At 63.3% G+C, this 24,524-nt stretch overlaps 1 protein-coding gene across 14 annotated transcripts; it reads left to right on the top strand.

The window, feature by feature from the left end:
- The first annotated feature begins 1,075 nt into the window (after window positions 1-1,075).
- Window positions 1,076-24,493, top strand: Grin1 (glutamate ionotropic receptor NMDA type subunit 1). Of its 14 annotated transcripts, none has more exons than XM_004848773.4 (22): window positions 1,165-1,488; window positions 3,426-3,560; window positions 6,562-6,738; window positions 8,711-8,773; window positions 9,558-9,658; window positions 14,041-14,162; window positions 14,245-14,419; window positions 15,651-15,795; window positions 15,893-15,976; window positions 17,740-17,881; window positions 17,956-18,083; window positions 18,173-18,337; window positions 18,411-18,529; window positions 18,641-18,753; window positions 18,823-18,971; window positions 19,066-19,223; window positions 19,341-19,502; window positions 19,895-20,004; window positions 20,086-20,231; window positions 20,871-20,938; window positions 21,344-21,454; window positions 23,373-24,493. In XM_004848773.4, the coding sequence occupies exons 1-22, from the start codon at window positions 1,231-1,233 to the stop codon at window positions 23,800-23,802; spliced, it is 3,261 nt and encodes a 1,086-aa protein (XP_004848830.1). In that variant the 5' UTR covers window positions 1,165-1,230; the 3' UTR covers window positions 23,803-24,493. The 14 variants fall into 14 exon arrangements, 13 of the variants coding, with proteins under 13 accessions (XP_004848839.1, XP_004848844.1, XP_004848830.1 ...); XR_002396481.2 differs by having other exon boundaries at window positions 1,174-1,488; window positions 20,871-21,036; window positions 23,373-23,411; XM_013073786.2 differs by having other exon boundaries at window positions 1,174-1,488; window positions 23,734-24,493.
- The last annotated feature ends 31 nt before the right edge of the window (window positions 24,494-24,524 follow it).

Here is a 24,524-nt window from a genome sequence, read left to right as displayed (position 1 = left end):
ATCGCCGCGCGGCCGTCTGGGTTCCGGCTGGGCAGCAAGTGTCTCACGGGCCTCCGTGCTCCCCAGCCCGGGCTGCAGGGCAATGGGGCTGCCCTACACCGCGCAGGGCACCGCACGGCCGGTGAGGGGCTGGAGCCTGCGCCGGGGAGGTCCCCGCACGAGAGGCCGCGTGGGAGCTGGCCGCGTGCCCTGCCTGTCCCTGCTCCTCCCGGGCTCCGGGCCGAGGTGGACCCGTCGGGTGCGGCTGTCCGAGGGCAGCGCCCCGCGCTTTGTCCCCGCTGGGGGCTTTTGCAGTGGAGTCTGCGGAAACCTCGTTGCTCTTGGAAATGGTGATGTCACAGGGGGCGGAGCTTCAGCCGTCCTGAGATTTGGAGGGTGGGGGGACAAAGAATTAGGAGCGCGAGACCGCAGGGACAGGGAGGGCCTGGGTTCACTAGCAGAAGGGCTGCAGAGGGCGCAGGAGACGCAAGGCCTAGGCGGGATCGCGGTGCAGGGCCCTGGGCTGGGGGCAGCCGACTTAGGCCCGGGCGGCGGCCCTCGGGTCTTGCTGTCTTCGGAGCTAGTTTGAGTCCCAGGCGCTTCCTACTGCGGAGCAGCCACCTTCCCCAGCTATGCTCCCCCTCGGGGGAGGGAGGGCCCCCGCCAGGCGGCCAGGCAGAGGGGGTCTCGCCCACATTTTTGAGTCCCGGGGAGGGGGAGCCCCAGCCCCCTCACGCCGCCAGAGGCCTGGGCTAGGGCGTCTCCACGCCCCGGGTCTCCTTCCCGGAAGAGTTGGCCGTGGGTGAGGAGGCGCGCACGCGCGCGCACAGGCGCGACACGCACCCCCGCGCGGACCCCGTGGGTACAGGTGTCGCGGTGACGCGGGCCTGGGAACCCCGCACCGCTGGGCTCGGGCGGGTCGCGGACTGCACGCAACGCCCGCCACGCCAAGACCCCTGCAGGCCCGCGCGCGCTCGCGCACAGGCGCGGCGCCCCCGATCACGCCGACGCAGGCGCGCGCCCCTCACTCCGCGTCGGGAAGCGGGGGCGGGGGGGGGCGGCGCCCCGATCGCGGCTCCGCAGCTGCCGCAGTCTCCGCAGCGCCGGCCGCGGTCGCGCAGTCGCGAGTCCTCTCCCGGGCTCCCGGTTCAGCACCGCGGACAGCGCCGGGCGCCTGGCCTCGCGCAGCACGCGGCCGGGGGCCAGCACGGAGCGCGCCGCCCCCCCGCCAGGCCCGCGCGGCCCGAGCCCATGAGCACCATGCGCCTGCTGACCCTCGCCCTGCTCTTCTCCTGCTCCTTCGCCCGCGCCGCCTGCGACCCCAAGATCGTCAACATCGGCGCGGTGCTGAGCACGCGCAAGCACGAACAGATGTTCCGTGAGGCCGTGAACCAGGCCAACAAGCGACACGGCTCCTGGAAGATCCAGCTCAACGCCACCTCTGTCACCCACAAGCCCAATGCCATCCAGATGGCCCTGTCGGTGTGCGAGGACCTCATCTCTAGCCAGGTGCCGCCTCCCGCCCCTCCCCGCTCCCTTCCGTCCTCGGCCATCGAGAGGCCACCAAACCCGCCGGCCCCTCCTGGAGGGACTGCGCCCGAGCCCCGGACGGGTCACTGCCCCTGGGCTGGTCCTACAGGGCCTCGGGGCTCAGGCCCCGGCCGGTGTGCGGCGGACACTGGGTGCTGCTCCACCGGGTCAGGCGGGCGGGGACGCATGGGGAGAGGGCACGGTGGCGCTGGCGGCCTGGGGCCTGGGCCATCTTTGTTGCTGCTTCCTTCCCTTCCTCCCTTCCTCCCTCCCTTCCACCATCCACGGATGCCTGAGCTGGAAGCGGCCGGGGAGCTGAAGCAGGGTGCTCTGTGGGGTGGGAGCGGGGACTGTGCGTGGGCGCCGGCGTGCAGCGTGGCAGCCGTGGGCAGCCCCCGCTGCGGGGAGGATGGCGCTCGAGACTGCGCCTGGCAGAGCTGCCTGCCCGGACCAAACCTCCTGCTGCTGAACGCCAGTGCAGCCGGAATCCCTGCACTGCAGCCTCCTGTGAGAGCAGGAGGGGCTGAGCCAGGGCTGTTCACCCACGCCCCCCGGCACAGTGCCCATACCCACACGGGCACCGGCACACCGTCAATCACGGTGCACAACCAGGGACACGCTGCTGGCACACCTGGGTGCACATGCAAACACGTGTGCTCACTCACACTGATTCAATTGTGCACACACAATTACACACGTGTTGGAGCATAGGATATGCACATGCGTGCCTGTATTAGCCTGTGCCTCTTTGCTGGGCACCCTTGGGTGCAGGATGGAGGTGAAAAGCTGAGGGTGGGAGCCCAACAGCCTCGAATGCAGGGACCATGCCAGATTTCTGCTCAAGGGCCGGGGATTTAGCTCAGTGGTTCTGCCGCCTGGCTCGCAAGCACAAGGTCCCAAGTTCGATCCCCGGTACCAAAAAAAAAAAAATAGAGTACAGATTTCTGCTCAAAAACCTCCCACCCAACCTACAAGTAGGCCCGTGGAGCAGGGCTGGGTGAGGCGTGGGTGGTCCACAGCTGTCACATGTTCAGTCTGGGAAGCAGTGGGCTGTGGAGGGAAGGAGTCAACAGTCCAGACAGGGCCCGGGGGTCCCATTCACTCGCTCACCGTGTGCTCGCCCGTGGGCCCAGCCCCTCAGAGCAGCCAGGGCCAGGGCATAGCGATGACTGCAGCTATCCCCAAACACAGCCTCAGGGCCTGTGCTGTCCGACACAGCCCTCAACCCACCACCCCAGGCCCCAGGATAGGAGCTGGCGGGACCCATGGCTGCAGGGGTAGGGTGTGTCCCCCATGTGAGTGTCAGGAACCCCAGCACTGGGCCTTGGGAGCGCTGGAGGGGGGGTTTGTCTCCAGGGAGCTCAGTCCTGGGCCCAGGGTGGGGCATGGCCAGCCCCCAAAGCCAGGCTGTGCCCCATTTCATGCTGTCTGGTGCCCCGGCCCTAGGGACACTAGCAAAGGCCCACAGGCTTCTGTGGTGACCCTGGGCTGGCCTTCTCCCCTCAAGTTCCATGCAGAACTTCAGGCTGCCTGCCTGGGCCTCAGCCCTAGCTTGTACCCCACCACACTCTGGCCCCCAGGGGAGGGACGCAGAGTGGCCTGGGTGCCCAAGTCAGCATGGCACAGAGTCAGCTGTCTCTCAAGCCTCTCCCACTCCACCCCAGAGAAACCTCCCTCCCTCAGGGTCTCCTGACGTGCTGCATGCAGCCCTCCGGGCCCTGCAGGCCTGTGTGGAGAAAAAGCAGTATGTGCCCTCCGGGCCCTTGGCGTCCCACCCAATCAGCCTCTACAGCAGGGTTCTGATCAGAGAATGGTGACAGGGCTGCTCCCTGGCTTCGTGGGTGTCTGTGGCTGTGTGTGCACGCAGGGAGCCACTGGCCCCACCCCCGGGCTGACCCTGTCCCCTGTGTCCACAGGTCTACGCCATCCTAGTTAGCCACCCACCTACCCCCAACGACCACTTCACACCCACCCCGGTCTCCTACACAGCTGGCTTCTACCGCATTCCCGTCTTGGGGCTGACCACCCGCATGTCCATCTACTCCGACAAGGTAAGCCTGACCACAAGACTGGAACCTAGCTGGCTCCCTGTCCCCATGTTGGACCCTGCCCTGGGTGGCCCACAGCCATGGCTAGCTGTCCCACATGGGTCAGGACCAAGCACGGGGTCAGGACAAGACATGGCTGCCCTATAGGAGCACTGGACAGCGCACACACTCAGATAAACTCAGCTACCACACCCTCATCATCCTGCTGGCACTTGCACACATGTCACCAACACTTTAAGCATGCTGGCCTTCACCTCACCCACTTGCATCCACGTGCATGCCCTCACACACATCACCTACACTTGTGCACATGCGTGCCCCATTCATGCCACTCACATGCATGCACACACATGCCCCACACAGATCATCCACACTGATGCACACACATGCCTGCCATATCACCCACATCCATACACACAATGCCCCCATGTGTGAAACACTCATAGACATGCATGCCTACATGTCACCCACACTCATGCACTCACATGACCACACAGGCCAGCCACACTTATGGACATACATTCCCCCATACACATTGCTCACACTCATACACATGCATGCCTCATTTCATACACAAGCATACAAACTCACGCACACCCACATGCACTCAGTCACACACACTCATACACACTCACAAGCACACGTAAGTCCCACGTACCCATCCCACACACTCATATGTGCACATTCACAGCACCTCTCGCAGCAGTGGTGTGTTTGGCCTTCCGAACACATGCACTCGCACACTCCTGGGCAGTGGCCTGCTGATCCTCAGGAGAAGGACAAGGAGAGGGCAGGAAGGCCTCCCCGACAGGCGGACTTTGCAGGGCACTGGGCGCCTGGGTGAGAACTGGTGTCCAAGGTGGAGAGAAGGTGACTCGTGGCAGACGCTCCAGGCCTCAGGGGCTGAGGGCCCTGCATGGCAGCCTGGAGAGCTCTCATGGCCCAAGGCAGCTGGAGGAGCAGAAACTGCAGCCCAGAGAGGCACAGGGACCTGCTCCAGGTCATTAGCCCGTGGGGCCGTGGTTCTGGGAGGACCCACCGGCTGGGAGGCAGCTGGCCACCAAGAGTCCAGAGGGGTGCCACAGCCTGCTCAGGGCCACCTGCAGGCAGATGGGGGCCACTTGACAGGGGACATCAAGTGGGTGCGTGGGCTGAGCCAGGGGCTGGTCTGTGTTTCCAGTTCCCTCTGACCCAAGCCCTGAGCACAGACAAAGCTGCCTTAAGATCCCAGGCATGGTGGGGCATGCCTGTAATCCCGGTCCTCTGAAGACTGAGGCAGGAGGATTATTGTGAGTTAAAGGCTGGACTCAGCAACATAGTGAGTTCAAAACTAGCCTGAATTGCATAGTGAGACCCTGTCTCAGAAAAACCAAACCAAACAATGGGAATCATCAAGGTTGACCCACATGGTGGAGTCACATCTGAGGGGACTCGGGGTAGGGATCTGCCCGGGGGTGAGGGGACAGGGAAGCCAGGCTCCTGCACAGGGCAAGTGAGCCCCCCCTTGGAGGCCCCAGGGAAGGGGCCAGGTGGGGTGGTTCTGGAAGCCGGCAGCCCGGGCACCCAAACTACTCCTCCCAGGCAATCACACCTTGCTCCAACACCCTGATACGCGGAGCTCTCATTCTGGGGCCCTCTGGCTAGCTCCTGACCCCTCCTGGGCACCAGTGTCTTCACATACAGAGGAGAGGAAAAGGGTCCCATGGAGAAAGCCAGCCAGGGGCAAATGAGAGGCCAGGAGAGGCCCAGATGCTGGTCACAGGCCAACACCCCAGGCCTGCCTGAGACCAAACCTCATAGCCACTCTTGGCCTTGGGTCACAGCAATCAGCCAGGCCCTGCACAGCAAGACTCTATCAGAGTCAGTCCAAGACCCGAACTGCAGCCCACCCTGCAGGGTGTCATGGAGGCACCAAGATGAAGCAGGGAAATTAACTGGAGGCCTCAGTGTAGGGTCTAGTGCTCACCTGGAGAGACCCAAGGGCTTCCACTCACTGTGACCACTGAGTGGTGAGGGAGCAAGCAGGCACACAGTAGCCTCTAGACGCTGATGAAGAGACAGAACATTTGGGTCCCATAGTGCAGACTTGGTATTACTGAGCTTTTCATCACTGGGACAAGATACTGACACATATGGGCTGAAGAACAAATGGTTTGGTTCACCGTTTTAGAAAGGTCAGTTCATGGTCATCTGGCTCCAAGGCAGGAACATCGTGGTGGAAGAACGAGGTGAAGAAAAGCTGCTCACCCATGGCAGGGGGGAAGCAGAGAGGGTTGGGAAAGAGCCAGGAAGAAAGGAAGGAGCTGGGGATGGGAATACACCCATCCTGGTCACCCCCAGCCCACATCCTTGAGCTAGGGCCCACCTCCCATCAGCTTATGGAGCTCTGAACTCCACAATGGACCAACCCACTGAGGCGGTATTTGGGAGACCGCTGGTATTCACCATAACAACTTCCTGATAAATAGTTATTGACACACAGGGTGAACTCCACGTGAAGACCCAGTGGGAGAGCTCTTTAAGCCCTCCCTGTCTAGCAAGGGGGCAGACTTCTGGGAGGTGGTGAGCTCCGCCCAGGGACCGTTTCAGACAAGTCCCCACACCTGTGCCGGGGTCCCCACCTCAGCGCTCCCTGAGCCCCTCAGAGCGTCCACCTGAGCTCCTTGCCCCCTCAGAGCGTCCACCTGAGCTCCCTGCCCCCTCAGAGCATCCACCTGAGCTCCCTGCCCCCGCACAGCGTCCACCTGAGCTCCCTGCCCCCTCAGAGCGTCCATCTGAGCTCCTTGCCCCCTCAGAGCGTCCACCTGAGCTCCCTGCCCCCTCAGAGCGTCCACCTGAGCTCCCTGCCCCCGCACAGCGTCCACCTGAGCTCCCTGCCCCCTCAGAGCGTCCACTTGAGCTCCCTGCCCCCTCAGAGCGTCCACCTGAGCTCCCTGCCCCCTCAGAGCGTCCACCTGAGCTCCCTGCCCCCGCAGAGCATCCACCTGAGCTCCTTGCCCCGCAGAGCATCCACCTGAGCTTCCTGCGCACCGTGCCGCCCTACTCGCATCAGGCGAGCGTCTGGTTCGAGATGATGCGCGTGTACAGCTGGAACCACATCATCCTGCTGGTCAGCGACGACCACGAGGGCCGGGCGGCGCAGAAGCGCCTGGAGACGCTGCTGGAGGAGCGCGAGTCCAAGGTGAGCGCCAGGGCGAGCCTGCGGGCCGCCTGTCTGGCTCGTCGTGACTCTCTCTCTCCATCCTGCATGCTCAGCACCACGCCCGCCCCGGCCTGTCCTCGGCTCATTTCACTCGCTTTTGCCATTAGTCGAAATCTCCTTCGTGTCAGTCCCTGCTGGGCCAGGGCCGAACCACCTGGAGCTCCGCAAACACCCCGCCCCGCCCCTCCGCGCAGCCCCGCCCCTCCGCGCAGTCCCCGCCCCGGCACTTCCCCCACTGGTGCAGGCTCCGCCCCTGCCAGATACCCCGCCCCTCGCGGAGCAGAACAGGCCGGGCGGCTCAGGCCCCGCCCATTGTTTAGCAGGCCCCGCCCCTGTAGGCACACCTTCCCACCCGACCGGCAGCCCACCCACCAGGGGGCGGGACACGCCCCCTCGGGCTCTGGTTCCTTCTCTGGAGGAGTGGATCCCCTCACCTCAGGGATTCGTTCCTGTCCTCGCAGAGGGCTTGTCCTGGCTGCACCTTCAGCCTCACAGCTGCCCATGGCCCTCACTAAAGCCTCCTCACAGGCATCTCCCCTCCTACACCCCCAGCCAGGGGGCCCCTGCCCGCGCCTTGCCGTCCTCTCCTCCCCCCCCACGTGCCGGGGCTGCGCTCCGCACATCTCATGGGACCCTGAGTCCTGGACACACTGACACCTAGCCCAGTCCAGCCTCCCCGCGGTGGGGCTGCCAGAGATCAGAGCGGGACTCCCGGGGGTCCCAGCGACCCTTTCCGTACCCATCCCCATGGCCAGGCCAAGCAGTAGCTGGCCTGGACGCCTCCACCCAGCCCAGGGCCCTGGGGACCAGGCTCCACGTCCCAGCCAGGTGGAGAGGGAGGAGGCCCGGGCTGGGGGGCCTGGGACCAGAGGAGGGCGGGTGGGAGCATGTTTCGTCTGGCAGTCAGAGTTGGCTTCATCACACTTAGCCTCACCCCAGGCACCCCAAGTCACCCCAGGCCCCTAGAGGGAGTAGAGGGCACGGGTGGGGGCAGAGGCAGACCCAGAGAGTCCTGGGGGTCCTGTCTTGAGGATCTGCTGAGTCTGGGGGAGGCTGGCTAAGAGCTTGAGGGCGACAGGGTCCCCATTCCTAGTGCCAAACAGGCAGCTCCCTCACTGCTGTGCCCACCCGCAGCCACACGAACTCCCAGCACACATTCAGACTTGTCTGCACGGCCAGTGTGCTTGCACACTCACACATACACTCACTTCCTGGGCGCCACTCGGCACGCCACACCTCCCAGACACACTCAGACCCCACCTATATGACCTCATTAGGGTCCAGGTGGCTGGACACACACAATGTGTCCATAAGCCACACCTTCACTTGCACCCACCAGCGCACGTGCACACACACACACACACACACACGCTCAGACCCCACCATCTGTCTGCCAGCTCTCAACCTGCCCCCCCAGGCCCTCTGGGGTCACAGGCTCCTGCAGACTGACCCCCATGCAGATGCCCACACCCATCACCCGACGAGTCCACATGCTACACGTGCTGCTATGCTCACACTTGGGCACACGTGCGGGCCAGTCAGTGAGAAGAGAACGCGCATGCCCCCAGCAAAGCGGGAGGGAGGACAAGCAGGGCAGGAGGGACCTGGGAACGGAGCCTGCTCAGCCCCGACAGTGGGCCGGGGCCTGTGGGGCCACACAACAGGTGCATGACGGGCTGGGCCGGGCTGGGGTCCCAAAGGGTGGATGCGGACAGGGTCCCCTCCTCCTGAGTGACCATCTCCAGGTGTCCCGCTCCGTGGCGGGAGCCTCTGTGGCCCCAGCCCCCGGCCCCCACCGCACCCCACCAGGCCTTGGTGTTTGCGAGCTCCAGGTACGCGCCCGTCTGCAGACGTGCCGAGGAGGTGTGTGATTGCTTTAGCGCCGTCATTTTCAACCGTTTATAATCTTCTTCTGTGTCTGCATATTTTCTCTGTGCACATTATTCATCAGAGTAAAAAAAGGAACTATGAAAACCTCGACCAACTGTCCTATGACAACAAGCGCGGACCCAAGGTATATATGCATGGACGTGCACGCCACCCATCGACTAGCGAGCCCCAGCCTGTGGCGCCTTGGCCGCGAGGGCCGCCTTCTGGCCCAGCCGCACCGAGCCGCAGGGCTGAGCAGTGAGGAGAGCCAGGTCGAGGCAGGCAGCAGGCAGGCAGGAGAGGGCGGGCTTGGCGATGTGGGTGCCCATGGCCCACCCGCCACGGCCCTGGCCTGTGTGCTCGAGGCAGGCACAGCTGCAGGAGGAGCTGCTCTCCGGGAAGTGCATGCAAATCTGCAGGACCCCCGGGTTTCCTCGTGGAACGCCAGGAGGGAGCCCAACTGCCTGACTGCCCGCCAGGGCCCAGGCTGCTCCTGCAGGGGCCTGAGGACTTGGGCCGAGCTGAGAGAATCTCCCGTGGTTTTGGAAAAGTCGGCCCCGTCTCTGTTCCCGATTGCATTCCAAAACTCTTTTCTACTTCCTGTCCGCTGCACGTCTCTTTCTGAGTCTTGGTCCACTCCAGCTTGCATGCTCAGTGCAAAAATGAGGCCAGGAGTGAGATGGAAGCGGAGATGCAAAGAAAGCAGGATGGAGCAGAGTGCCTGCAGGAGCGCTAGCAGGCCAGGCCAGGCCAGAAGGAGGGCCAGGCCTGGAGCCAGGAAGGCAGGCGGTAGTGCAGGTGGCAAGTGCAGGCCGGGCAGCCCTAGCTGAGCTGCCTCGGGGTTCCTAGAGGCTTCGGCCTCACTCTCGCCACTGAGGTGCTATGTCAGCTGGCCTTACCACCTGCTGATGCTCTTGCTCACACTGCAGGCCGAGAAGGTGCTACAGTTCGACCCGGGGACCAAGAACGTGACGGCCCTGCTGATGGAGGCACGGGAGCTGGAGGCCCGGGTCATCATCCTCTCTGCCAGGTGAGGCCGGGCGGGCCAGGGCCACGGCCACGTGGGCCATGAGCCCATTGGAACCACGGCTGGGTGCACTGGGCAAAGTGAGCTTCACCGCTTCCCTGGGGCCAGCCCCTGCACTCCCACCCCCACACTCCTGGAGGCCTGACGATTCCACTCCTCCAACTACCCACAACTCCCCGGGCACTGCCCCTTCCATGGCCACACGCAGCTGCTTGATCTGAGCTGGTTGTTGGGGATAGGACATGGAAAAGACCCTGCCCTCAGGAAGCCCATGACTCAGAGCCACACTGTGTGTGTGTGCATGTGTGCTGCTGGCGACTGAACCCAAAGCCTCACACAAGCCAGGCTAGTGCTCTACCACTGAGCCCCCTTTCTATTTATTTGAGACAGGGTCTTGCTAAGTTGCCCAGGCTGGCCTTGAACTTGCAATCTGCATGAAACAGCTCCAGGGCTGGGGTCAGAGAAAACGCCCAGCAAAGGCACATGTAGCTAGCTGTGCTGCCTGGCCCAGGTGGCAATGCCCAAGTAGGGAGAGGGCCACATCCACCCCTGAGGGCACAGAGTAGCTGGAGAGGAAACAGACAGGGCCTGTGAGAAGCAGGCTGCCCCAGCAGGGCCTGGCTCCCACCTCAGCCTCAGGAAAACCCCACAGCAAAAATCTCCCTGTCCACAATGGCAAAGCTTTCCTGGGAAGGGAAAGACTAGCTCCCAAGGACAGGGGAGGAGACAGCGGGAGGCCAGGGCTACCCTGCTGCCTGACCCAACCCAGAAGCTTTGCTGCATCCCATGCAGTGTAAACAGCAAGTGCTCAGAGGAGCACATACCAAACCCTGAGGTCCTAAAGGTAGAAAGGAGACAGCAGCACTCCTCTGTCCCAGGACAGGCAACTGCCTTCCATCAACAAACTCTGTGACACACACAAGGTCATCTCACCCCTCTGTTCTCAGACCAGAGTGGGGCCAACCAGTCTCCTCAGGCCGAAAGGGTAGATCTCCTTCACCCAGATGGCAGGGCTGGGCTCCAGCTGCCCCACTCCCAGCGGGACACTCCCCGGGGCCTGATCTGCGCCTTAGCAGCTGCACAAGCCGCTCTAATCACCTCCAACTGGCCAGGTCTCGGAGTCATAGAGCACTTGCCTTCAATACCCTTCCAATTTAGGGCACTTCAGGAAGGTGGCCCGGGGCTTCAGAAGAAAAGATTACGTAACACTGTGCCCAGGCCAGGGGGCGGGGCTGCGGAACCCCTTGGAAGGCAAGCCCCGCCCAGGGAGAGCTCCGCCCAGGGAGAGGCTCCCCCCCCCTCCCGCGCAAGGAAGGCTCCAACCACCCAGAACCAGGGTGCCAAGACAGAAGCTCCACCTGGAACATTTCCGCCCAGGGAAAGCCCTCCCTGGGGCGAGTCATACCCTGGTAAAGGCCCATCCAGAAGCTCCATCCAGGGCCGGGGATTTAGCTCAGTGGTTCAGGTGCCTGCCTCACAAGCGCAAGGTCCGGAGTTCGATCCCCGGTACCAAAAAAAAACACAACAAAACAAAAACAGAAGCTCCATCCAAGGAAAAACGCACCCGGGAGAAGGCTCCACCCACTCAGAGGAAGTCCTGCCCGGTCCAGGGAGAGCCACGCCCAGCACAGGCCCAAGCAGGGAAGAGTAGACAACCATCCCGTCTACTGGAAGCCCCGCCCAGGGCAAGCCCCGCCCAAGGGAGGCCCAGCCCAAGGGAGGCTCAGCCATCCCTCCTAGGGACAGCCCCACTGGGGAAAGCCCTTCCGTGAAAGGCTTCCCCAGTGTTTTGTTTTGGTTTTGGTACCAGAGCTCGAACTCAGGACCTTGCACTTGCAAGGCAGGCTGCAGCACCTCTGAGCTAAATCCCCGACCTCTTCCCCAGTGTTTTCTGATTGTTTACACTTACCTCACTCATTACAGGGCTTGAGTGAGATGTGGCGGGTGTGGTGGGATAAAAGTGTAGTGGGTGGACAAATAGGCTAGCTATCAAGCAGAAGATTTGTTCATCTGTGTAATTTAAAGAACCCGCTGGGTTCTGCTGTTGGGCACTTTGGCAATGAACTGGTCACACTGGGATAGGCCTGCCTGACCCCTATATTTGTAATCAGGGTGACCAAAGGGGCACAAGCCAGAGGGTCACAATCCACGAAACCCCACCAGCCTAGGTCCCAGAGACGGGCAGACACTTTCTGCACTGTTTTCCTTATGTCCCTGCTTCCGTGGCACCCACTGATGCCGCAGAGGATTCCCTCTTGGGGCACAGGCTGAGAGGGGCCTACCCTGTGCTACCAGATCCCAGGATTAAGGACAATTTTGCAAGACATGGCTTTAAGAAACAGGGAGAGGGAACTGTCATGGCAGGCAGATGCACACACGTGTGTGAACCACATGCACACCACACACTCCTGCATGTGAGTGTACATTGTACAGACATCATCCATGTACCAATGTGCACACACAGGCATGTGGCATACATATCATATCACTTCTGCATACCCCTCACATGAACACATCCCTAAGTGCCCAAATGTGCCCACCATACTCAACACAGGTACATGTGTACACACACTGTAGGCACATGTGTGTGCACATATATCCACACACATGTATATGTACACACTTCACACATGCACACCGAATGTCACACAGAGGCACACAGCTCACACATGAACACAGAGACACTGATGAACGCACCACACATTTACACGTAGGCATGCCCAGTCATGCACACCTAGGTATACACCACAGTGTACCTACACCAAGTACACACCATGCACTGCATACATGTACCCGACATGTGCGTAAGCCCCACATGCAACACTGACCAGCAGGCTCACACCTCCACTCCCGTTATTTTTCTCCAGTTTTCTACAGAGTACTCAGAACTCATTTCCAAAACTTCAATTTTGTTTCATTGGAATTGTCTTTGTCAATATCAGACACTTCCGTGAACTGTTCTGATGAGGTTGGATGCTTGATCAGGCTTTCATCTGCAACTATCTCACTGTCAGAACCGCTGCACTGTGCGGCCCGCGTGGATCTGAACTGTGTGCAGAAGGGCTTGTCTGGCAGGTGTTGGTGGGCTCGGCTGGCAGCAGGCGTGCTGCACCCTGACACACGGTGTTGGCCTCTACTGGGTGACCCCTGGCATGCTCTGTGTGCCGTGTTCTCACTGGGGTCACTGCAGAGCCTTGCCTGAAGCAACTCTGGTTCTTGCTGCTTGCATCCACCAACAGCGTTGTCATTTAGAGCAAACACACACTTTTTTTTTTTCTTTTTAAGACAAGCTCTCGCTATGTAGTTCAAGCTGGCCTTGAACTCACTGAGTTGCCCAGGGTGGCCGTGAACTTACACCAATCCTCCTGCCTCAGCCTTTGGAGTGCTGGGATTATAGGCATGTGTCACCATGCCCAGCTTGAGGGTTTGCATTTCTTTGTTGGCTAACCCTTGAGAAAACCACTTTGGCTTCCAGAGTCAGCCACTATAAAATCAGCTCAACACTCAGGCGATAATCCTGGCCTCGACGTGCCTGTGGCCCGTGCAGTGGAGAAGCAGAGCTGGGGCTGCAGTCAGCGTCCAGGCCCATCAGGAGCCAGCTCAGGCCTGCAGGGAAGGTTTTTGCCATGACCAGGGAGGCCCAGCCCCAGGAGACCAGGTCCCCTGTGTCGCTGTCCACAGGCATCACTTTTGAGGACACAACACTCAAGACCCCGTCCCTCCAAGTTGAGGCCTGAGTGCTGTTCTCCTGGTGGCCCTGGCCCTGGGGTGGCAGGGGCACAGCTGTTCTGCAGATCCCAAGGTGACAGCAGAGCTTCCTCCACCTGGCAGCTCCGGGGGCACCACTCCCACGGGCTCTCGCCCATCCAGACGGCCTGTCCTCTTCTTTCACGCACTGGGACATGGAGGACCAGGGCGTCGGGCTTGTCTATGACTGCGGCGGTCACAGGGTTATGGGCTCTGGGATGGGCTGTCCAGGCACAGAGCTGACTTCCACTCACCACCATGTATGTGCCTCGGTTTCCCTCCCGAGACGATAGCACAAAGCCTGCCCCGTGGGGATGATGTGAACAAGACTGTCCTCGTGTGGCCCTTAGAGCACATGAGCGAGCCCAGCAGTGATCTCACCCCTTCCTGCACTCCCAGCACGGCCTTCAGCCCGCCCCGCCCCGCCCCCAAGGGCCGCAGCAGGGGAGGGAGGCCTGGGAGGCTTTTGGGGTCTGGTTTCATCTGTGTGTGGGGTCTCGGCCCGCCCGGGTGGGGGTGCAGCGTGGGCGCCCGGGTTTGTGGGCTCCGGGATCGCCTGGCCTGGCACCAGGACGCGTGGGCGAGGAGGCCCGGGCGGGGAAGACCCGGTCCTGGCCCTCACCCCCGTCTGCCCACAGCGAGGACGATGCCGCCACCGTGTACCGCGCGGCGGCGATGCTGAACATGACGGGCTCGGGGTACGTGTGGCTGGTGGGCGAGCGCGAGATCTCGGGGAACGCGCTGCGCTACGCACCCGACGGTGAGTGCCCGGCGGGGGGCGGGGGGCGGGGGGCGGGCCGGGGCGGGCCGGGGGCGCACGCACTGAGCCGCCCCTCGCGCAGGCATCATTGGGCTGCAGCTCATCAACGGCAAGAACGAGTCGGCCCACATCAGCGACGCCGTGGGTGTGGTGGCGCAGGCTGTGCACGAGCTGCTGGAGAAGGAGAACATCACCGACCCGCCCCGCGGCTGCGTGGGCAACACCAACATCTGGAAGACCGGGCCGCTGTTCAAGAGGTGGGCGGGGCCTCCTGCAGGAAGCGGGAGGGCCCTGGCTGGAGGTGGGCGGGGACTAGTGGGATGGGCGGGGCTTCTCTCTGGATTTGATGGGGCTCAGGAGGTGAGCAAGGCTGTGTAGCAGGTGGCATAGGGGCTTCTCTCAGGAAGTGGGAGGAGGCATGTGGGAAGTGGTCCAGACTTCTCTCAGGAAGTGGGAGGGGCCTGCTTGAACGGGCGGGGCTTCTTTCAAGAAATGGGAGGGGCCTAGACCTAGACGGTCTCCCAACTTGAAACTTGGGCCGGTTATTTTTCCAGAACGGGGCAGGAGGGCTCAGCAGGGTTGGGCTTTTCCTGGGTGTCCAGCGGGTCCTGTTGCCCGTGTCCTATGAACAAGTGACCCCCACCTTCCCAGCACCACCACCTCTGTTTTCACTCACAAGCATCTGCCTTTGCTCCCAACACTGACGCCAGGACCTCAGCTCCCACCGAAGCCCACCTCCACACACTGCAGCCCACCCTGAGACTGTGCCCCTCCCCACAGTGGCTGGCAGCCCTTGGTAGGAGGCCCTTGCAGCAGCAGGTAGGGACTGGGAGCTTCTAGGAACCTGGGAGGTTGGACATGATGCCCAGGAACAGCACCTGAGTGAGCCAGGTGGGCAAGGCCCAAGACCCAGAGGGCAGAAGCTGACTCTCAGCTGCATGGACACCAGGCCACCTGGGTGGGGCAGGTGTGCCCACAACAGGTACACACACAAGTGCAGATGCAGCCAGCGTGCAGAAGCACACAGGGACCCAGACTCAGGACACACACACGAATACACAGGTACATACTTCCGTGCACACAGGCTCACTGATGTGTCCCAGTGGCAGTGACACAGCCAGCAGGACTGACCAGTGCTTAGGGCCGGATGCAGGTCAGCCTGCCTTCTCTGTTTGCTGGCAGACAGCCTGGTGTCCTCTGAGCTTCTGTGTCCTCTGTAGAACCAAGATGGCTGCTGTGAGGATCAAGCAGCCTACCCCACAGAAAGCCCTCAGTGCAGGGTCTGTCACCCAGAAGCCACCCAGCTGTCACTAGCTGTGCTGCCCATCTGTGTGGGCAGATTTGCTTATTGCCCGTCACTTGTGTGAGGGGCCACCATCTGCTTATCTTTCTTTCTTAGTACTACGGTGGGAGGGAGGAAGGATTCTGGTTTCTCAGGAGGTGGGGTAGGAGGTACCCTTGATGGGTTGGAACCACATGCCGTCCCAGGGTGCTGATGTCTTCCAAGTATTCGGATGGAGTGACCGGCCGAGTGGAGTTCAATGAGGATGGAGACCGGAAGTTTGCCAACTACAGCATCATGAACCTGCAGAACCGCAAGCTGGTGCAAGTGGGCATCTATAATGGCAGCCACGTAGGTGGGGGTCATGAGGGGGTGGGGGCTGGGGCCTTAGGGTCCTGGGGCCAAGACCCCTGCGGGGCCACCCTCCACCTCATACTCCCACCCCCAGGTCATCCCGAACGACAGGAAGATCATCTGGCCAGGGGGGGAGACAGAGAAGCCTCGAGGGTACCAGATGTCCACGAGACTAAAGGTGGGCTCCCTGCTGATCTGCCTCAGCATTCCCGCCCTGGCCTGGAAAGGGACGGAGAGGTCATTGAAAGCAAGGAAGGGATCCAGTGGAGTCGGGGCCTGCATGTGGCCGCCACCCCCACCTTTGTCCCGCTGGAGAAGCAAGCAGCAGAGACAGGAAGAGGCAGCCTCCATCCAACAGACTCCAGCAGCCCCAGCTCTGCCCAGACCCCGTGAGGTCTGGGAGGCGCACAGGGCACAGGGACAATGGGGGCCCTGCACACGTGCCCTGTCCTCCAGGTAGCCCGTCTCCTCTGGCTGCTGCGAGCCGCCTTCTCATAGCATCTTTGCACCCTTTGGGCTCTTTCTAGGCCCCCTTTCCCCCCAGAGCCTGCGCCAAGTCCTTCCCAGGGCCGCGAGCTCTGCTGTGGCATAGACCCCCAGGGGCAGGAACTTAAGTGCAGGCTCCCCAGCTGACCCCCTCCAAGTATCCTCAGGTCTCCTGTCTGGTTCCTGACCACACCTTCCAGCCCGGGGCTGGTCCTCAGGCCCCACCCTGACTCTCCCTCTGCCCTTCCCTTCCTGGTGACAGATGGCTTTCCCGGTGCCTCTCAGGTCCCTGTAGCTCAGGCCCTCTGTGCAGAAAAGTCTGATGGTGGCAGTCACAACACTGGCGGCCAGGAGGCCCCATGGAGGCTGGGAGATGGCAGATGGGTGTTGACTGACCTCACTAATTTTTAAAAAGTGGGGGTGGGGATTTAGCTCAGTGGTTCTGCCGCCTGCTGCCTGCCCCACAAGCACAAGGACCTGGGTTCAATCCCCAGCACCAAAAAAAAAAAAAAAAAAAGTACTACCACGTATATTACTTCAGAAATGCAAAACATAATGACAAATTTTAAAAGCAATTTAAAATGTTTTCCCTCCCTGGGAAAAAAGCCAACATGCAGCCTTGGAGGCAGCATTGGCCCTGTGCATCTCTCCCGGCTCCCACTCCACCTGTCACACCCCCACCTGGCTGTCCCATCCCACCCGGACCTCCTGCCCCTCCGCTCTCCACCTCCTTGAGCAGGCGCGCGGCAGGATCAGCTCCAGCACCACCGCCTCCTCCAGGCCCTCGTATCCTGCTGTGGTCCACTCCGTCCCCCCAAACTGTGACTGTCCCCGCACCTCCAGACTGTGGGCCCTGGAGGACAGGGAGGAGGAGGGGCAAGGCTGGAGCCTGGGCTGAGAGGCAGGCATAGAAGAGAGGAGCATCCCTGGGAGGAATGGGGGTGACAGAAGCCGAGGCCTGAAGACCAGGGGCTGCATGTCAGAGCCAGCAGGCACACCCAGGCCCAGGCCCAGGCCCAGGGAGGCGGGGGCAGATGAAGGGGACAGATGCCCCTGTGGGTCTCTTCGGTGGACCTTCCCTGTCCCTGTGGCTCAGCGGGACATAGGGTGTTCTGTGGCTCAGTGGGGAGCTTCTCTTCTCTGAGCGGGCAGAGGTGCCCAGCACGTGCCAGACGTCCTCCAGGCTGCTCAGATGGAGGACCTGAGGCAGCGCGGCCGGAGCCCAGCAGTTTCTGAACCGAGTCCACTAAGCCCAAGATAGACGGGTCTGGGCAGGGCAGCCACCAGATGAGGGTGGCCTGGCTGGGGCCCAGGCTGAGCCCTGACTCCGGTGGGAGGCTCCAGGCCGGGGTAGGGCCGGGGTGACAGTGGGGAACCTGGAGTGGCCTGGCACCGAGAGGAGGCCAGCGCCTGGTGACAGCGAGGGCTGGTGACCCAAGCTGGGCCCCTCTCCAGATCGTGACGATCCACCAGGAGCCCTTCGTGTATGTCAAGCCCACGCTGAGCGACGGCACGTGCAAGGAGGAGGTCACTGTCAACGGTGACCCAGTCAAGAAGGTGATCTGCACCGGGCCCAATGACACGTCGCCAGGCAGCCGTGAGTGGGGTCGGGCTGGGGGTGGGGTGGCCGGCCAGGAGCCCGCAGTGACTCCACCGCTCGCCCACCCGCAGCACGCCACACGGTGCCTCAGTGCTGCTACGGCTTCTGCATTGACCTGCTCATCAAGCTGGCGCGGACCATGAACTTCACCTACGAGGTGCACCTGGTTGCGGATGGCAAGTTCGGCACACAGGAGCGGGTAGGTGGGGCCGGCGGTCTGGGAGTTGGGCCAGGGCTGCACCAGGAGAAGCCCCCCGAGGTGCCAGTCTCACCACTGTCGCCACACAGGTGAACAACAGTAACAAGAAGGAGTGGAACGGGATGATGGGCGAGCTGCTCAGCGGGCAGGCGGACATGATCGTGGCCCCGCTGACCATCAACAACGAGCGCGCGCAGTACATTGAGTTCTCCAAACCCTTCAAGTACCAGGGCTTGACCATTCTGGTCAAGAAGGTGGGCAGGGGCCTGGTGGGTGGCGCTGGGTCCTGGGAGGCCCAGGCTCTGCTGACTGCCTGTCCACCTGCAGGAGATCCCGAGGAGCACACTGGACTCATTCATGCAGCCGTTTCAGAGCACACTGTGGTTGCTGGTGGGGCTGTCGGTGCATGTGGTGGCTGTGATGCTGTACCTGCTGGACCGCTTCAGGTGAGCGCCACGGGGGACTGCACACGTCGCGGGCAGGGTGTGTGGAGCTGGGCCGGGGCGGGCTGGGCCCCTCTCCTGCCCTCTCTCCCGCCCGCCCTTTGCACCCCGCAGCCCCTTTGGCCGGTTCAAAGTGAACAGTGAGGAAGAGGAGGAGGATGCCCTGACCCTGTCCTCCGCCATGTGGTTCTCCTGGGGTGTCCTGCTCAACTCCGGCATCGGGGAAGGTGAGGCCGGGCCCAGCCTGCCCGCCTTGTCCCTGTGCTCGGGGGTCTGACCCCGGCCTGTGCCCACAGGTGCCCCCCGGAGCTTCTCTGCACGCATCCTGGGCATGGTATGGGCTGGCTTTGCCATGATCATTGTGGCCTCCTACACTGCCAACCTGGCGGCCTTCCTGGTGCTGGATCGGCCTGAGGAGCGAATCACAGGCATCAATGACCCACGGGTGAGGCATGGGCCAGCTCCGGGCGTGTAAGGCTGGAGAGGCATCTGTCTGGGCTGGGCCCGGGGAGCAGCCTCAAGCCCTGCTCTGCCCACAGCTGAGGAACCCCTCAGACAAGTTCATCTACGCGACAGTGAAACAGAGCTCGGTGGACATCTACTTCCGGCGGCAGGTGGAGCTGAGCACTATGTACCGGCACATGGAGAAGCACAACTATGAGAGCGCAGCCGAGGCCATCCAGGCCGTGCGGGACAAGTGAGGCCCCTAGAGTGCGGGGGGGAGGGGGCGGGGGGGGCAGGACGGGGTGCACATTCCGAAGGCTGAGGGGAGGCACAGGAGCAGAGCTCTCCGTGACCCTGCCTCTGCCGGCAGCAAACTCCATGCCTTCATCTGGGACTCAGCCGTGCTGGAGTTCGAGGCTTCGCAGAAGTGTGACCTGGTGACCACGGGTGAGCTCTTCTTCCGCTCTGGCTTTGGGATCGGCATGCGCAAGGACAGCCCCTGGAAGCAGAATGTCTCCCTGTCCATCCTCAAGTGAGTCCAGCGTGCTTCTGAGGCGTCACCCCCTTTACCCGGCTCCAAGAGCCTCCCATTGGAGGGGGACATTCTCCCCAGAGCCCAGCGCCAGGCGCCCAGGCAGGGGAGGCCTCCCACGTGCAGCCCAAACCAGTCTGGGACCCCGCCCTTGGAGCCCTGCCCAACCAGGCTCCGCCCCAGCATCGCTTCCCCACGGAATCCCCCCCCCCCAAGGCTTTACCCAATACTGGCACTACTCCCACAGAATGTTCCGCCCACTGAAAGCCTTGCCCAATCCAGGCACTGTCCTTCATGGACTGCCCCGCCCACTGAAGACCTCGCCCAATCCGGGCACTGCCCCTCCGTGGGGCCGCACAAGCCTACCCCGGTTGACATACTGTGCACCCCAGGTCGCATGAGAACGGCTTCATGGAAGACCTGGACAAGACATGGGTTCGGTACCAGGAATGTGACTCACGCAGCAACGCCCCTGCAACCCTCACTTTCGAGAACATGGCAGGTGGGGCTCCCATCCCCCTCAGGCCCGTGCTGGCGCTGCTGAGGCTTCTCGGCCACAGCTGCAGCTCCGCCCTGCACACAGGGGTCTTCATGCTGGTGGCCGGGGGCATCGTGGCCGGCATCTTCCTGATTTTCATCGAGATTGCCTACAAGCGCCACAAGGATGCGCGCCGAAAGCAGATGCAGTTGGCCTTCGCGGCAGTGAACGTGTGGAGGAAGAACCTGCAGGTAGGACGGGCCACCCTCCGAGGCCTGGCGCCCAGGCCCGGCCTGGCCACGGCCCCCTCTGCGCCGCAGGCTGTGGGGCTGGCTCTGGCTCCTGTGGGCAGGACCGGAGCTAGGAACCGTGGCTGGGGGCAGCAGTCGGTGAGTGCTCCCAGGACATGGGAGCAGCGCTGGGGTGGGCTGCCTCCCGGTGGGGGCCCACCGCCAAGCCAGGCCGAGGGAGGCCACACACCCACTTGGAGCCTCCAGAGTCGCCCACCGGCACCCATCCCATAGGAAGGCGAGCGGGCAGGGTAAGACAGGGGCCCACCTGTGCGTAGCACGTGAGTCCAAATGAAATTGGCCTCTGCCACCAAGCCCCTCGACACCCTCCAGAGACCCCTGTCCTGCTGTGACCTTCTGCACTCGACTTCAATCGATCAGCCACAGCCCTTGGGGGTCAGGGATGGGATGGTAGCGAGGCCGACAGGCCTGGGGCTGGCAGCCCTCTCGAAAGTTCTGCTTTGCTCCTCTCTTCTTTCTCTGGTGCCTTCCTGGAGCTGTGTCCTGAGATGAAGCTGGCACTGCAGCGAGGGCTGTGGGAGACGGGGCTGCTGGGACCCTCACACCCCTCATCCGCCCGCTCTTGCTCTTGGCCCGCAGGTCCTTTGGGGACCTGGCCACTGCTCCCACTGGAGGGCACAAGGCCACGCTGACCATCAGACTCCAAGGCCAGTGTCCAGGAGCTGCCTCTATTGCTCCAGTTCCATCTTGACACCCGCCTCGGGCCCCTCGGCCTCCTCCTCAATCTTGATGTGTGCCCCTCGAGGTCAGCTCCTCCAACCCTGAAAGGCTCCTCCTCCTCGGGCCACCCAGAAGCCGGGGGGACTCCCAGGAGGAGAGCCGGCCGGGGGACCCCAGCCTAGCCCCAGCAAGAGCAAGGCCAGGTCATACCCTCGGGCAGGAGAAGAGACCGCTCTTGAGAGCCTGGCTGTCCATCTGTCCAGCACAGGGAGACAGGCAGAAGTGAGGGCCCGAGTGGCCGGCCAGGCCGGGCAGTGGCCCCCAAGGAGCAGGCGAGGGCAGGTGTGGCTGCCATCCTTAGCCATCTAATCACTTATACATATTCATTTTAGGATAGAAAGAGTGGTAGAGCAGAGCCCGACCCTAAAAAGAAAGCCACATTTAGGGCTATCACCTCCACCCTGGCCTCCAGCTTCAAGAGACGTAGGTCCTCCAAAGACACGGTAAGGGGGAGAGCACCCCAGTCCCACGTCTCCAACTCCCCCCTCGCCCCATGTCTGTCTCCCTCTCCCTCGCCATCCCACCCGTCCCTGCCTCCAGCCTGGCCACCTGTGCCTCTGCCCCAGCAGCCCCTGTCCCGAGTCAGCCTGAGCCCCCCGCGCCCACATGCCAGCCAGGCTGCCCTCCAGACCCCGGCCCTCTCCCCGCCCTCACTGGCCCTCAGCCCCAACCCCGTGTGTCTGCACGTCAGTCTGCCCTCCCTCTCCCCCATGCCGTGACCGCACACCATCTTGAAGCCGTGTCATGTCGTTGGTCAGCCAGCCTTGCCACTTCCCTGGGCCACACCCGGGCCCTGGGAGCCAAGAGCAGCCCTTGTCCCAGCTGCCCCGCACCCGGAGGCCACACCACTGCTGAGATGCCCCTTTTCTCTGGCCTCCCCCAGAGGGCTGCCACCCTCACTCCTGCCTTGTGATGGCCCTGGAGGGGCGGCTGTGATGTCCCATCCCGTCCGTCTGTCTGGCCGCTGGCCCCGCCCACCAACGCCTGTCTCCCCTGTCTCACCAGAGCCATGCGTGTTGCCTCTTCCATGTGGTCTCTGTGTGGCTGGGGGCTGGGGGCCGGGCCTGGGTCCCTCTGGGTGGACGGCTGGGGCCTGGTGTTGCAGTTGGCCCCTGGCCCCAGGGTGCTGTCCTCGGGGGATGGGGTGGGATCAGGGGGCCCTGCTGAAGTGAGCAGCAGCCCCTGAGGATCTGAGCTCAGGCAGGCAGGGGCACCCCTATGAGCCCAGGCCGATAAGAGGTTCCAAATGGGCTCAGGAAGGGGATCCCAAGACAGATGTCTCAGTTCTGACCTCGGCACCTCCAGAACCAGGCCTTCTGCCTGCTGAGCCAGGATGCCATCTCCTGCTTCAGTGCACTGGAGACCACCCTCAGGCCTAAGGCCCCCAGAGGGCCCCAGCCTTGCTAGATGTATCCTGGAGCCAGGCAGCCACCCTGCAGTCCCACCCACAGGGAGTCCCCAGCCCCTAGGCAGCACTGCCCCAAAGGGGGTGCATGGCCCAGGGAGGAACTGGGGCTTGCGGCCCCCAGCCCTCCACCCACAGGAAGAAGGGAAGATCTCCAGGGCACGGGCAGGACGTGGCAGGGAGCAACCTGAGTCTCAGGGCAAAGCCAGCAGATGCCCAAGAGGGACTCAGGACGCTGAGCTACCCAGGTCCAGGGGGAGCAGCCTGGCCCAGGCAGGGCCAGTGAGGGGGAGTGGGGCAGCTGGAGGCGCTGGGGGCTGGTGGCGGCACAGTCCCCGAGCAGCCGGCCAGGGCAAGTGGGTGGGCCCCATGCTGCAAGGTCTGAGCCAGGGTCCCACAGGGGGCACAGGGCAGAGGGAGGGGAAACAGGGTCGACAGGACTGTGGGGTGGGTGGCCAGGGAGGAGGATAGCTCCTGGCAGGCAGGAGAAGGAGCACTTTGGGGGCAAGGCGTCTGTGGGGATCACGAAAGTTGTGCAGGTGATGGGCCACTTTCAGCGGGGTCCTGTGGTCCGGGCCCGGCCTGCAGCTGGCCCAGGTGCAGCTCAGGGTGCCCTTCTGGGGACGCGCTCCCCGTGGAATCCTGGGGTCCAGCCCTGGCACCAGGTGGTCCCTGTGCCAGGTCCCCCCCCTGCAGGGCTGACTACGGGGCGCTGCCTCTGGGCTCTGGGTGGGGGAGGGCAGCCCAGCTCCCGCTCGGCTCTGGGGCTGGGCACCTGTTCAGAGGGAGGCCTGGGTGGGGGGCTCCTTTGGGTGGGGTGGGGTCGGTCCCGCTGCTGAGATCCTCTGCCCCTGTCCTGTGGCCGGTCCGGGCCAGGGCGGCACTGGGCGCTCAGGGCTGGGATCCCTGGTGGCCAGCAGGGCCAGCGGGTATTGATTGTTGGTTCTTATTTATAGAGCACCGGGGGTGGACGCGGCGCTTTGCAAAACCAAAAAGACACAGTGCTGCCGCGACGCGCTGTTGAGAGGGAGGAGGGCCCGCTGCAGCTGTGTTCGCGTCATAGGGAGGGCTGAGACGCCCGCCCGCCCGCCCTCCTGTGCCCCCACCCCCGCAGACAGACAGACGCCCGGGACAGCGCCCGGCCCACGCAGAGCCCGGAGCACGACGGGGTCGGGGAGGAGCAACCCCAGCCTCCCCCAGGCTGCGCCTGCCCGCCCGCCGGTCGGCCGGCTGGCCGGTCCACCCTGTCCCGGCCCCGCACGTGCCCCTGGCGTCGGGGCTAACGGGCCGCCTTGTCTGTGTATTTCTATTTTGCAGCAGTACCATCCCACTGATATCTCGGGCCCGCTCAACCTCTCAGATCCCTCGGTCAGCACCGTGGTGTAAGGCCCCCGGAGGCGCCCACCTGCCCAGTTAGCCCAGCCAAGGACACTGATGAGTCCTGCTGCTCGGGAAGGCCTGAGGGAAACCCACCTGCCCCAGAGACTGCCCACCCTGGGCCTCCCGTCCGCCCGCCTTCCCTGCTGCCTGGCGGGCAGCCCCTGCTGGACCAAGGTGCAGACCGGAGCAGCTGAGGACGGGCCAGAGCTGAGCCGGCTGGGCAGGGCCACAGGGCGCTCCGGCAGAGGCAGGGCCCTGGGGTCTCTGAGTAGTGGCCCTGGGCGGAGGGGCTCGGAACGGAGCTGGCAACCCCCTCCGGCTGCCATGTGGAGTCACGGTGGGCCACGGCGCCAGCTGGCAGGGCCCCTCGTCTAGCGCCTGCTCACTGCCGCCTGAGCTCCACCCTCTCCTCTTCTTGCTGCACCCCCACCCCGCGGCCCTTCTCCTGACCCCCGTTTGCTGGGCTGGCCCTGCCCATTCCCGCTGCCTCGGGCTCCTCCAGACTCCCGGAGGGCTGAGCCTGCTCTTCGCCAGCAGCCCGCTCCAGGCTTCTCCAGACGCTGGCTCTGGACTGGCCCCACCCTGCCCCGCACCTTGGGCACAGAGGAGCGCCGCCGCACTGGCCCCCCGGCCTCCAGCCCCCCCCCCCGTGTCCGAGCGCGTGCCTTCCCCACGGCGCCCAGCGCAGCGCGCTCTGCCCCCGCCGGCTGGCGCACTGCCCCCCGCCC

This window comes from Heterocephalus glaber, unplaced genomic scaffold (genome assembly GCF_053883595.1).
Source record: "Heterocephalus glaber isolate CG9 unplaced genomic scaffold, H.glaber_assembly_v1.0 deba00001479, whole genome shotgun sequence".
In the NCBI taxonomy this organism is placed as follows: domain Eukaryota; kingdom Metazoa; phylum Chordata; class Mammalia; order Rodentia; family Bathyergidae; genus Heterocephalus; species Heterocephalus glaber.
This window is presented reverse-complemented; position numbering and strand designations above follow the sequence as displayed.